This window comes from Brassica napus, unplaced genomic scaffold, assembly GCF_020379485.1.
Source record: "Brassica napus cultivar Da-Ae unplaced genomic scaffold, Da-Ae ScsIHWf_1109;HRSCAF=1576, whole genome shotgun sequence".
NCBI classification, from domain to species: domain Eukaryota; kingdom Viridiplantae; phylum Streptophyta; class Magnoliopsida; order Brassicales; family Brassicaceae; genus Brassica; species Brassica napus.
Window position 1 is genome coordinate 40,174 of NW_026014533.1, and position 13,288 is coordinate 53,461.

General features: G+C 34.6%; 2 protein-coding genes across 2 annotated transcripts; one reads left to right on the forward strand and one right to left on the reverse strand.

The window, feature by feature from the left end:
• Window positions 1-635: 635 nt before the first annotated feature.
• On the forward strand, window positions 636-3,025 carry LOC106451546 (eIF5-mimic protein 1). The gene is made up of 8 exons (XM_013893486.3): window positions 636-800; window positions 983-1,006; window positions 1,123-1,228; window positions 1,304-1,372; window positions 1,445-1,938; window positions 2,041-2,302; window positions 2,446-2,654; window positions 2,748-3,025. Exons 1-8 carry the CDS (start codon window positions 796-798, stop codon window positions 2,812-2,814), a joined length of 1,236 nt encoding a protein of 411 aa, XP_013748940.1. The 5' UTR covers window positions 636-795; the 3' UTR covers window positions 2,815-3,025.
• Window positions 3,026-5,714: 2,689 nt separating this feature from the next.
• Window positions 5,715-11,942, reverse strand: LOC106454940 (aspartic proteinase 36-like). The gene is made up of 10 exons (XM_013897012.3): window positions 10,425-11,942; window positions 10,226-10,355; window positions 9,678-10,144; window positions 9,426-9,588; window positions 9,282-9,352; window positions 9,109-9,199; window positions 8,887-8,962; window positions 8,739-8,810; window positions 7,475-7,572; window positions 5,715-7,149 (listed from the first exon to the last, which is right to left on the reverse strand). Exons 1-10 carry the CDS (start codon window positions 10,637-10,639, stop codon window positions 7,117-7,119), a joined length of 1,416 nt encoding a protein of 471 aa, XP_013752466.1. The 5' UTR covers window positions 10,640-11,942; the 3' UTR covers window positions 5,715-7,116.
• Window positions 11,943-13,288: the final 1,346 nt, after the last annotated feature.

Consider the following 13,288-nt stretch of genomic DNA (forward strand, 5'->3'; position numbering starts at 1 on the left):
AGAACAGGTAATCTATATTTGTGTAGACGCTTGGTGCTAGAAATATATATGGGCTTGTTGGAGACGATGATAAGGAACAAACTTGTAGAGCTGGTGGACATTCGAATATGGCATGGGTTATAGATTCTTCTAGTTCATCACATCTTGGACAGTAATTATCACACCTCATATTGCGTCTCGCTAAGTTCTTCCTTACTGCCACATGACCAGTTAACAATTGTCATATAAGATGACATATCTTCTTAGGCGCCTTTAACTTCCAAGCGTATTTCTCTTTTTGGCGGATTTGAACTCCACCAGAATTAAACAATGGCACTTGCTATAGATTTTCACATTTCGTCTGGTGATTCACTTTTTCCTATTTCGCCCAATAATTCACTTTGATATAAAAAGTTAGGTTCATACACTTTTTGATGAAATGATTTGTTATTGTTGTGCAAAGAGCAGAAGTTTTTTTATTAGAAAATGTGTTTAGAAGAGGATTTAGAAGGTACCACCAGCATTAGAAATAGCATGTCTTTGAGCTGCTGCTAATGGTATGGAAGAAATTGTTAATAGTAAAACGGTTTAATCTAAACCCATCGACCATCGAGATAATAATAATAATAATAATAATAATCAGAAACATCCGAACCGGGTCAGAAGATAGATATTTTAAGGTGGTGAGGGTTATATTCGTCTTCTTCAACAGCATCGGCCTACTTCACCTTTCCTTCCTCTTTCTTCTTCACACTCGATACGCTTCTCAGATCCACAGAGTCTCATCTCCTCTTTGATCCCTCTTCATCTTGGTTTATGAGGTAAGATTCCCCCACTCAGCGATGGATCGATACTCTCATTTTTTTCAATAAAGAGTATCTCCACCCAGTACTACTGTTGATTTGAATGAATGAAAGAATGATAATTAGGGTTCTTGATTTTCGATTGCCTTCTGATAAAGAGCATCTGTTTGCTAATATGTTTGGTTCGTTTTGTTGTGCAGCTCGAAGGAGAAACCCACTCTCGGGTAAGTCTTCTGAACAATTTTGTGTCTTCCCCTCAACAGTTTTAAAGACTGTTTAAGATGTTATTATTTTGACTTGAGATTTCTTTGCTTATAATATTCATCATCTGTACGAGCAGAGGTACGCGGATTAAGACCCGCAAGAGGAATATTGCTGCTCCTCTGGACCCTGCAGCATTTTCTGATGCAGTAGTCCAGATTTACCTTGATAATGCTGGTGATTTGGTGTGTTTCGTGTCCTCCTACTTGTTATTAGTATTATATGTGTTTGGTCTAAACTTATAGCTCTTGATTTTTTAGGAACTTGTTGCCAAAAGTATTGAGTCAACAGATCTTAATTTCTCAAGATACGGTGACATCTTCTTTGAGGTAATCTTTTGGTTCACTTTCTTGTTTGTTTTCGGTTATCTCTTTTATGATTGGGAGATGTTTTTCTTGAAGGTTGTTTTCATAGGACGACGTACACAACCTGGAACAGTGAAGCCTGATGAGGGTGAACGCCATCCTTACTCTGTAATCGACTGCGAGCCCAAGCGTGAAGCCATTTTGCCGTCTGTTGTCTATATACAGAAGATTCTGCGGAGGAGGCCGTCGCTCATAAAGAACCTTGAAAATGTCACAAGGAGATTCCTGCAGTCGCTGGAGCTTTTTGAGGAGAATGAGAGGAAGAAGCTTGCCATCTTCACAGCACTTGCCTTTTCCCAGAAGCTCTCTGGATTGCCTCCGGAGACTGTCTTCCAGCCTTTGCTCAAGGATAATCTTGTTGCCAAAGGGATAGTGCTCACTTTTGTGACCGACTTCTTCAAGGAGTATTTGGTTGAGAACAGTCTTGAAGACTTGATTTCTATTCTGAGGCGTGGCAAAATGGAAGACAACCTTTTGGATTTCTTACCACCTGTAAGGCGAACTGCTGAAAGTTTTGCAGAGCATTTCACGTGAGCTTTCCTCCCTTTAAGTTTGCATTCTTATCTTCTGTTTTACGTTGTTAGTACAATTAGTTGACAAATAGTTTGTGTTTTACTTTTTTGGATTTTCAGGAAAGAGGGGCTGACTGATCTAGTTGAGTACCATTCAAAGAAAATGTTTGAGGTGAAGCTGAAGGAAATCAAAACCGTTCTTACAAGCAAGGTTACAGAGGAAAGTAGTGTAGATGAAGTCATTGAAACGGTGAAGCAGCTTGTCAAAGACGCCAAACTCCCAGAGATTGAGGTTGTGCGTGTCGTTTGGGATGGTTTAATGGATGCTGTTCAGTGGTCTGGAAAAAACCAGCAGCAAAATGCTAATTCTGTTCTCCGCCAGGTAAGATTCATTTTGCAACTGTCATGTCATGTAAGAGTTGCATATAGTCTATGTGTGTTATATTCCATCTAAGAGTTGTATATGATGATCCCTATTATGTATGGTCACGGTTATATCTCTTGATTTCTTTTACCTGTGCGCAGGTGAAAGCATGGGCTCCACTTTTGAACACGGTCTGCAGCAGCGGAAAGCTAGAGCTGGAGCTTATGTACAAGGTCCAAATGCAATGCTATGAGGACGCCAAGCTTATGAAAGTTTTCCCAGAAGTAGTGAGGTCGCTCTATGATCTGGATGTCCTCGCTGAAGACACCATCCTCCACTGGTTCCGTAAAGGAACCAACACGAAGGGCAGGTATGCGCTTTGGTCCCGTAGCACTATACTCATTTGGAATGCTTTGTTTAACAAATTTATCTGATGGTTTTGTTCTTGTGGTAAATGTTGCAGGCAAACCTTTGTGAAGAGCCTTGAGCCATTTGTGAATTGGCTTGAAGAGGCAGAGGAAGAAGAGTGAGTGAACCGTGTTTCCAATAAAAAGAGCCTGCTCAGTGTGTTTGTGTTTCTTAAGCTAAAGACAATAAATCCACAGAGTTTATTTTCTAAACTCTTTTGCTGCACTCTGTTTTTCTTGATGTATTTTGGCAATATTTCTGCTCTGAGATGATTGTATTTCCTTTGTGTTGAATATTTTACTCTCTGTTTTCAATATGGGGTTTTGAATTCTTCTTGCTACCGGTTTATTCTAGAGGTAGGCTGAAGTCGTCCACTCCTTGCAAGTTTGTTTGCCACGTGATCGTCTCCAAGAGATGTGAAAGTGCAAAAGCTAGGGGTGGGCGTCTGGTGGTTGAGCTAAAATTTTAGGTTATTATTAAAATATTTATATATTACGGTTTGGATCACTGTGGTTCGGTTGGTTTGGTAAATCGTTTAAACAAAAATTAATAATGTAAATATATTTTAAAATTTACAAATTTTAAAAATAAAATAATACTCCATCAGTTCACAAAGATTAATTTTTTAGTATTTTCACACGTTAAGAAAACACATTAAACTACCATAATAAATACATCGTTTTATGTAATTTTTAATTTTCAATAACTTTTAACCAATATCAATTCAATAAAGCAAACTAATTTTTTTGAAGTTTACAACTTTTTCATAGAAAACATAAACAATACATTTTTTTGAAACAAACATTTTTTTCTAGAAAATCTATAGTAATGGAACGGAGGGAGTATACAATATGTAAATCTAAATAATGTATGACCAAGTAACTAAAATTTACCTGAAAATTAGTTTGGTTTGGATTAGACGAAGAATTTGTGGATCTTTCATATGGTTTTGGTCATGTTTTTAAACCCGGACCAAACTGGCGGTCGGACGGGGTTGAACCATGAACCAAAAATAATTCGGGTTGGATTAATGTTAAAACCCAACTAAAAGCGAACCATCAAAAACCCGGGAAGCGGCGACCCAATGAACCGGCCAAACCCAGTTCGTATATAAGCCAAAATTTGGTTAAAGATTTACAAAGTTTAATATTCACGTCAAGATTTTTTTTGTCTACTTTTCACTTTGCTTTATTTTCATTTCATGGTCACTTGTTTTGAAGATTTAAATAATTGAAACATTTACGTTTGTGAAATTTTTATTTCAAAATATAACTTTTACCTAATATGTATATAATTTTTTTAAAAAAATGTGATGAAGATTTAGTGATAAGATTTGAGAATAAAGTTTAAATGTGATTTTCATATTGATTTTAGATTGTAATTGTTATTTTTAAGTTTTACTACACATTATGGCTATTTAAACATTTTATTTGATATGATTTTTTTTTAATATGCATATTATTTATAAAATATCATTAAATTTAGTTAAATCTAAGTAAACCCGATCGAACCCGGTTCAGTCCCGGTCGAACCACAATGACCCATGATCCAAGAAATTTCCGGTTCGCTAGCCGGTCCGGTTTTTAAAACACTGGTTTTGGTGTTTTTGCATATTTTTGCCTATATTTTTATTACATTTGGGTATTGTTTGGACATTTTTAGGTATTTTAAATAATTTTTATATATATTTAATCTAATTGGATATTTTGTTAATCTAAAATATATATATATATATATATATATATATTACATCAATTAATATATTTAATATATTTAAGTATTACAAATGTGTTACATGTATTTTTTCTGTTCGAGTCGGATTCCAGTGTTTAGGTATTAAAATTTTATATATTTTTTTTGTTTTGACAACAAAGAAAATAAACAAATTTTGACTATTTTCAAACTAGAAGTTTCGTATCTATATAAACTATTAATGTATGCTGAATTCGTGCACTCTTTGCAAGTTTGTATGCCATTATGTTTACGTCTCTCTCGCGATATGTGAGACTGTAAAAACGCTAAAAGAACCTCTACATCTACGGAACTCCTCCATATGTACTGTGAATGCGGGCCGATTTTCTAGTGTAAACGTCATCTTCATAAACTCCAAACATTTTGTTTCAAATGCTACCTGAAGTTTTCAAAAACTAATCATACATTTCATTGCGCAAATCAACGCTCTGAACTCCGAATGTGAAGGAGATAAAAATTTTCGAATTTTCCTAGCACCGATCAAACCTTCAAAATCTCTTTGCTTGTATACAATTTTAGATCCACAAACAAGTCAGAATCTTTCCATGAACCATCAATTTTTCACCAACGAGGTAAAACTAAACACGGTTGTGCAATAATCAAAGATGAAGTTACTTCCGAGGTCGAACTAAAAATCCCTTCCATTTGTGTGTCACACAAGAGCGCGCCGATCCCGATACCATTAATTTTAGTGATCCTTATCGATATTACCAAATACTTTGTAAAAATAGTTCTTTTAATGAGAAATATTAAAATAATCGTTGTCTAATTATTAAGTTAATAATAAACGTGGCTAATTCTTATCATTTTTGTTATTTTAATAATAAAAATTTGATCAAAAAAATTGTAAATAATAATATAAATTATTTTTTAATAAAAGTTAATTATATTTTTATGCTAAAAGGAACTACTCGTATGAGCATTTTATTCCACCAATCGACTAATGCATAACTCAAACTTAGTGTTCAAGAAATCGTTTGCGATACTTAAGTGTTTTATATAGTATTAGCGCCTACAGGGATTATTCAAGGTTTAGGCAGAGCCTAGACTTTAACAAATTATATGTTTATTATGTATCTTATATTTATATTACATATTAAAAATTGTGTTCAACTAAAAAACTATTTTCATAAAATATAAAAATAAGATTTAAAAAGTATCAAAGAAACTTTTGAACGTACATTAAAAAACAAAATTGAAGAGAGAAAAAATATCATCTTTTGTTTATAGACAAATTGATGGTGAAGACAATATAACTACATTATTCATAATTCACTTTTATGTTACTTAATTTGACTGATTTTAATCAATTAAACTAATTTAGATCGATTCAAACCGATTTCAAACCAAACGAATTGGAGCTCGATTAGCTCGCTCGTGGCTTAAGACAGATCCGCACACGATAGGTCCTTATGAGTCTAGAGGTCTAGATCACCAATTATAAGTTGTGAGTAGTAATGACTGAGTTCATTCCGTTAATATTAAAGGGTTGTTAATTGCTTGATTGTTAGTGACTAGTCAAATCTTGTTCCGCATTAAGTACTATAAAAGTTTATGCAAAGAGACTGATCTAGAAACGCTTCACTAAGTAACACATTGACTCATGCACTCCTCTTGTTATTACCGGGAATGATGTGGGGGAGGCGAATATTAAAATTGAACAGCGATCTTACATTCATACGGAGTGAAGAACACGGTCAACTCCGTACCGGAACACCTATACCTAAGGCGGGCATAAAATCCAAAACCCGAAATCCGGACCGAATCCGAACCGAAACACCCGATCCGTACCCGATCTGAAATGTAAAAAATACCTCGATGGATCTTATAGGGTGTTACAAAACATATCCGAATCCAAAGTGTTATTAACCGAACTCGAACGCGTAACCCGAAAATCCAAAAAACCCGAAAACCCGAAAAAATATCTGAAGAAACCGATTCGAATATCCAAATTAATATATAATATAAATATTTGAAACATAAATATGTACTTCAAATATTCAATTTCATATTTATTTGGATATGATATCTAATAATAAGTATTGAAAATTTAAATAAACACCTTAAATACTCCATTATATACAAAGAATGATATATTTCTTATGTTTTACTTTTAAATTTTGGATTTTACTTTGGATATACCCGAACCGATCCGATATAACCCGAATCCGAATGATATATGGTTACTTTGGATATATCCGAACCGATCCGAAACCGAAGTGTTATATCCGAATCCGATCCGTACTGGTAAATTTACTAGAATGGGACCTATGAGGTGTTACAAAGCGGAACCGAAATCCAAAAAACCCGATCCGAACCCGAACGGGTACCCGAACGCCCAGGCCTACCTATACCTATTATGAAGCGGACTTATTCAAAAGAGTTTTGAAGCGCTTTGAATCGTAATAGACAAATTCACTAAAGTAAATGCTAATAAATGCCGATTCCTTAGAAGTAAAAGGAGAATGCTAAAAATAATTTCGAATTAAGAAAACAAGATAATGATATATGATAAGGATAAGAACTTCTCTAAACACAATGTTGACTCATTATTGAAATCTACTAGTTCCTCTATCTCTGATTATTTTATGAAATCATCAAATAATATAGACCACTTGCTCTGGTTTTCCACATCACTCAATTTCAACAACAAAAATTCTTTCGCATTTGCCTCAAAATCCTTTAATTCTTGCGTCTCCGGTTTCCTACATACAAATATCAACAGTTAAAGTTTTCTTCTACCATCTGAAAAATGATCATTAAATAATTTTACTACAAGAGAAGAGTTAGACCAAAACAGTACAATATTATTTTATCTTTGAAGTTTTTTCTTTTCTTTTTTGTAACACAAAACTTTGAAAGTTATAGAAACAAATAATGTGTAAGTTAGTAGTCGTCTATGTAAATTATGAAGTAAAAGAGATGTGAAAAACCAATGCATCTCGTTTTAGCAAAACTATGAATTGAAGTAAAAGAAATGAAAAGCGAAATTAGTATGGACAACAATGTTGCAAGTGTTCAGTTAATCACCAATGAGGACGAAGAAGAAGAAGACGAAGCTATGAGATTATTTGCTTCGACTGAGAAAACAGCTCCTGATCCATCTTTCACTTTGATGCTTGACGAACCTAACAAAAACATATTTGGTTATTTATTTAATCGGTGGTAACCTAGTTTAATGAAAAAAAAACTAGGATAGCACGAAACAACTTTTTGTTCTTAAACTATAACTCAAGTCTCAAAGTTAAAAAAATATGTTTCATTAAAGAGGTAAATATACACTTATATCATTTGGGTTATTTAATCCAAACCTCAGGGTTTAAAGTTGGGTGGAGTTTTGGAATTATGGTTTAAAATTTTATAAAATAAAAAATAAATCCAAAAAATTAAAAAAAAAATTAAAAAGCATTTTTAAAAAGTATTTTTGAATTATAAAAAGAAAATTTGAAAAAAAATTAAAAAAAAATCGAAAAAAATTATAAAAAAATTCGAATCTGAAAGAGAAAAAGACTAAGATAGCACTAAACTAAGTTTTTGTTCCCAAAGTAGCACTCAAGGCTCAAAGTCACAAAAATAGGTTTCATTAAAGAGGTAAATATACACTTATACCCCTTGGGTTAATTAATCAAAACCTTAGGGTTTAGAGTTAAGGGGGTGGGGTTTTGGAATTAGGGTTTAAAATTTTATAAAAAAATAAATACTAAAATAAAAATAAAAATTTTAAAAACAGTTTCAAAAAGTATTTTTAAATTATAAAAAGAAAATTAAAATAAAAAATAAAAAAAAAATTCGAAAAAAAAAATTCAAAAAAAAATTATAAAAATTTCGAATCTGAAAAATATAATCTGAAACTATAAAAAAAAATTCTTTTTTTTATTTTATTTATTTTTATTTTATTTATTTTTATTTATTTTTGTTTGTTTATTTAATTTTAAATCAAGGGTATTATGGATATTTTACCCTTTAATGAATGTCATTTTTGTGACTTTCTCCTTCTAGTGCTATTTTTGTGACATAAACTTCAAAAGGTGCTATTATTGACAATTGCCCAATCTGAAAACATATAATCTGAAACTATAAAAAAAAAATTTTTCATTTTTTTTTTATTTTATTTGTTTTTATTTATTTTTGTTTATTTATTTAATTTTAAACTAATGATATTAGAGATATTTTATCCTTTAATGAATGTCATTTTTGTGATTTTCACTTTCTAGTGTCATTTTTAAGACAAAAACTCAAAAGATGTTATTATTGACAATTGCCCTAGTTTAATTCTCAGGTTCCAGATACTTACAGTTGTGTTCTGCCCATCCAACGACCTCATTATCCAGATCGTATACTACCAACTTGTTTGAAAGCACCAAATCTGCATATGTAGAAACCACATATGGAGTCAGATACAAGAAAATTGTCGTAAAGTAAAAGCAGTTAAAAATGATAACCTCCCAAAAGGATGACATCAGATCCGTCCTGATTCGTCAGTCCACCAGATTGCCAACCAAAGCAATACAAATCTTTCTGTCGGTGAAATGAAAAGAGAGGGAGAGTGAGCTCAATTTGTGGATGAGACAAGATTAAGAACGCTCGCTCTGAATAATTATGCAAGATCTACGTTGTCTGTCGGTGTAAATAACTCAAAAGTAGTAAGTTGGCTATTGACTTACACGAAGGGAGAAAAGATAGTCGTGCGGATAAACACTCATTTTGAGTTTGTCCTCGAAATGAAGATTGACTACTGGAAATGCTTTATCTGTGCTGCAGGTAACAAGGAAGACTATCTTACAACATGTAATATACTCCACATCAAGACGTTCAAGGAACACATGAGTCATCTTACTTTAACGTGAAACTGAAGCACGCAAAAGTCTCCTGTACCGTGTGCAGTTTGATCGGTTGCCGAGCAGTAATCTGAAAACATATATGTGAGGATCGTGATTAGAGAGTTAAAAAACAAAAAAAAAATAATGGAAAAGAGTTTCACCTTCTGAAGTAGCGAGGTGTAGAGATTCTCTGGCAAGTAAGCTAAAGTTGTACCACTGTCAATAATGGTTCCTCCATTCCCGCCAAAAACAGCTAAGCTTGGTGGGAGAGCAACAGGTTCTCCACCTACATCTATCCCCTTTAAAATGACGTTGTAATGTAACCTAAAACAAAAAAAAAAGTTTAATTAATATAAGCAACACCACCAAAAAGACAGAACCAAGATTGTCTGGTCTGGTCTGGTCTCACTTACTGATTCGGAACCAAAGGAGTAAATTTCACTAGTGGAGATTCGACTTCCCCAACAGCAAAAATTCCACCTCCGTTTACATTGTCTAGACAATGTGAAAAGATTCTCTTCTTATTCCGGGCGGCAGCGAGTTGCGAAATGATAGAGGTATTAGCTTGTCCAAATCCCATAATGCCATCAACTGCAGAGTCAGTCTTCCCAAGTTGTCCAGATTGATTGCTTCCACACCCGAACACGACTTCCTGGGAAAGAGGTGCAGTTCGGAGGTTTCCAGTGACTTGATCCAGGGTAACGTTATCCTTGACGAACACTCCATCACTTGCGCTCCCATCTCCATACACAACATGATAACTACATGTCTTCATGGGTTCGCAAGCGTCCGGTTGCGAGACGAAGGAGCAGAACTCATCTTCGCACCCAACTTTCTTGGATGTGGAGGAAGCTTTTGAGTCGTACAAGGACAGAGGTATCTTACACATCAAACATATAAACACCAGTTGAGAGAAATGTTTCTGAAAGGTCAACTAAGAGTTTGAAAGAACCATCATTACATTGAGATCTGTTTTGACAGGACATTTAGGACAAGGTGCACAGTTGACCCAAAGTATATCACTTCCTGTGTCAACTTGAACATGGTAGTCCTTTGGTGGTGATCCAAGCTTGATCTTCGTGAAGTACAATCTGAAACTATACACATGTCAAACAATAAATAATCTAGAGATATAGCTATTTTGGATGTTAGAAGAGAACCCGATCGAATCAGCTCGGCTATCCCCGGCGAGAGGTAGATGAAGGTTGGCAAGCATTCTAGCGTGACGGAAGCTGTCGTGAGATCTGAGCTCCGATAGCTGTTTATCTTTTCCGGCGAACTTATGCGTCACATTAAACACGAAATTACCAGAAGCTAATTGGATCACGGCCATGGACACCGCCGCAAAGATGCGTAGAGTTACACTCAGATTCATCACCCTCTTCGTTTATGTAAACTAGAGATTATCTCTCCTTCGCTCCGATTTCAAATTTCAGTTATAAAAAAAAAAAATAAGAAAACTTAAATTGCTTTGAATTGAATTAAATTGACTTTTTCTTTCTGATATTGTATTTTTTCTTTTAGATTTGGTATGTGATGGAAACTTAATTTCAAACATGAACCAAAGGAAGGGAGGGACACATGGGAACGAGAAGAGAGGGAAACCCAACCAAAAGCGACGCCTTTTCAACGGTGATTGATTTTGGGGAAATTTGCATCTATAGGACTATAACCAAAAAAATTATAACAAAAATAAAATAAGAAGAAATAAAGTAATGATCATTACGAAGTTGCATTAAAACATGACCGATAAATTTTTAAATGGAAGAATATTTCTATACTTTGATATTAAGATTATTATAGTAAATTTTTTTTATGAAATCACATCAAATATATAATATTTTGCGTTTAAAATTTTATAAATGTTTGCTTTATTATATATGTTATTTGGAAATTATTTTAAAAAGAAACTTCAATAATTTTTTTTTTAATTGATTAAAGATATCTTAGTTTATGTTATTTAAATTATTATTTTGTAATAGTTTGAGAAATAAATTGATTAAAAAAATACTTATTAATTGTAAAATATATATTATGCTGTTTAATTTTATCTTTTAAAATAAAGGTTATTTATTTACTTCAAAATAAAGATTATTTTGTGTACTTTCCTTTTTTATGAATTCCATTATATATAAAATTTATTTTCGGTTTTAAATGTTATAGATGTTCTTTATTATTAAGTTATTTGAAGAATATAAAGAAAAAAGAAACTTAAATAAAAAGTAAAAATAAAATAAAAGAGAATGATTTTTTTTTTTTTAACGGCAAACGGCTATTCTATTATTCAAGCTTGAGGTGGTCTGGGTAACCAGACCGGAATAGAACAACCAATAAAAAGTAGCACCCTACGGAAAGTCCTAGCTGTCTTAGCTAAAAAATCAGGAAACTGGTTGCGCGCTCGTGGCACATGAATGATCTTGAAGTCCGGAAAACAAATCTGCAGCGTCTCTATCTTCTCCAATTCTGTCGCGAATCTTGGCCACTCCTGGGGTTTCTCTATCATAGCAATCAGTTCCTTGCAGTCTGTTCCAAAGCTCTGGCATGGCGAGTGTTGAAGCATGTTCTCCATCGCCCAACGTAGTGCTTCTATCTCCGAATGTAATGCAGATTCACATCGAGGGAAATTCCGAGTTCCCATAAGCTGTATATTCTCCCCACTGTCCATCCAGACCCATCTACAGCCACTGTATCGATCTGAGTCTGTCCAAGATCCATCTAGCAGGCAGATATTTCCCAAGCTTAAGACTTGGTTTTTTTCATTGTTGTTGGTCTGAGCTACTTGCGGTATTATCTCATTTGCATTAAACCATGCTTAACATTCGGTTTCTGCGTATCGAACTAGTTCTAGAGGATCTCTATCTATTCCCCTGAAAAGTTTTTCATTGCGAGCCTTCCAAATATACCATATTATCCAGGGATAAGGATCCCTGTCCTGGTCAGGTGCTAAGATATCATTTTTCCTCCAAAATAGATAGTCCATATTTGTGTAGACGCTTGACACTGGAAATATTCCTGGGCTTGTAGGAGTCCCTGATAAGGACCATACTTGGAGAGCTGGAGGGCATTCAAATATTGCATGGGTTACAGATTCTTCTACTTCGCCGCACCTCGGACAGTAATTATCACATCTCATATTCCGGGGTACGAGGTTCCTCGTTACTGCCACTTGGCCCGATATCAGTTGCCATATAAGATGGCACATCTTCCTTGGCGCTTTCAACTTCCAAGCAAAGGCTCGCAGTTTAGTAATACTTGGTTCCAGTATTTCTTTTTCCTCTTCTGGCTTCAAAAGATTTTGAGCAACCCAGTATCCAGATTTAACTGTGTATTGACCAGTCCTTGTGTAGTTCCAGCAGAAAGTATCACGGCGGTGTGTAGAGCTAATGGCCATACTACAGATGAGCGGTATGTCATCAGGATGGACATAGTCTTCTAGTAGCTCAACGCTCCATTCTTTCAGATCCTGATTAATGAGGTCGCTAACCCTCATGTTCGGGTTCATCACAGGTGCTACAGATCTAGCTGGTCTAGCAGGTGTCGTTGGGATCCACGGATCCTCCCACACCTTGACTTCATAACCTGAATGAATCTTCTGTCTGATCCCCCGAAGCAAAAGCTTTCTTGCAGCAATAATGCTTGTCCACACATAAGATGGGCTACTTGTCGAAGTTGCGCTCAATGGCGAGGACAATCTATAATATCTGCCCCTCAAGACACGAGCAACCAGTGAATCAGGGTACTGAACCAATCTCCATAATTGCTTTGCCAATAATGCTAGATTAAACTCATGGATTAGACGGAAGCCAATCCCGCCCTCTTTTTTTGGTAGACAAACTTTTTCCCATTTCGCCCAGTGTATTCCTCTTTTTGGTGGATTCGAACTCCACCAAAATTGCGCAATGGCACTAGCGAGGTTTTCACAAATCTCCAAAGGGAGCAGAAACGTTGACATAACGTATGTCGGAAGAGCGAGAAGAATTGATATACTTGATTCATTATTATATACTTGATTCATTAAAGATAT

Coding starts and splice junctions, on each gene's coding strand:
- LOC106451546 (XM_013893486.3), top strand. Junction 1,373..1,444: donor ACGGTGACATCTTCTTTGAG/GTAATCTTTTGG, acceptor TTTTTCTTGAAG/GTTGTTTTCATAGGACGACG. Junction 2,303..2,445: donor CTAATTCTGTTCTCCGCCAG/GTAAGATTCATT, acceptor ACCTGTGCGCAG/GTGAAAGCATGGGCTCCACT.
- LOC106454940 (XM_013897012.3), bottom strand. CDS start 10,639: ATGAATCTGAGTGTAACTCTACGCATCTTTGCGGCGGTGTCCATGGCC. Junction 10,356..10,424: donor AGCCGAGCTGATTCGATCGG/GTTCTCTTCTAA, acceptor GTATAGTTTCAG/ATTGTACTTCACGAAGATCA. Junction 10,145..10,225: donor CTGTCAAAACAGATCTCAAT/GTAATGATGGTT, acceptor TTGATGTGTAAG/ATACCTCTGTCCTTGTACGA.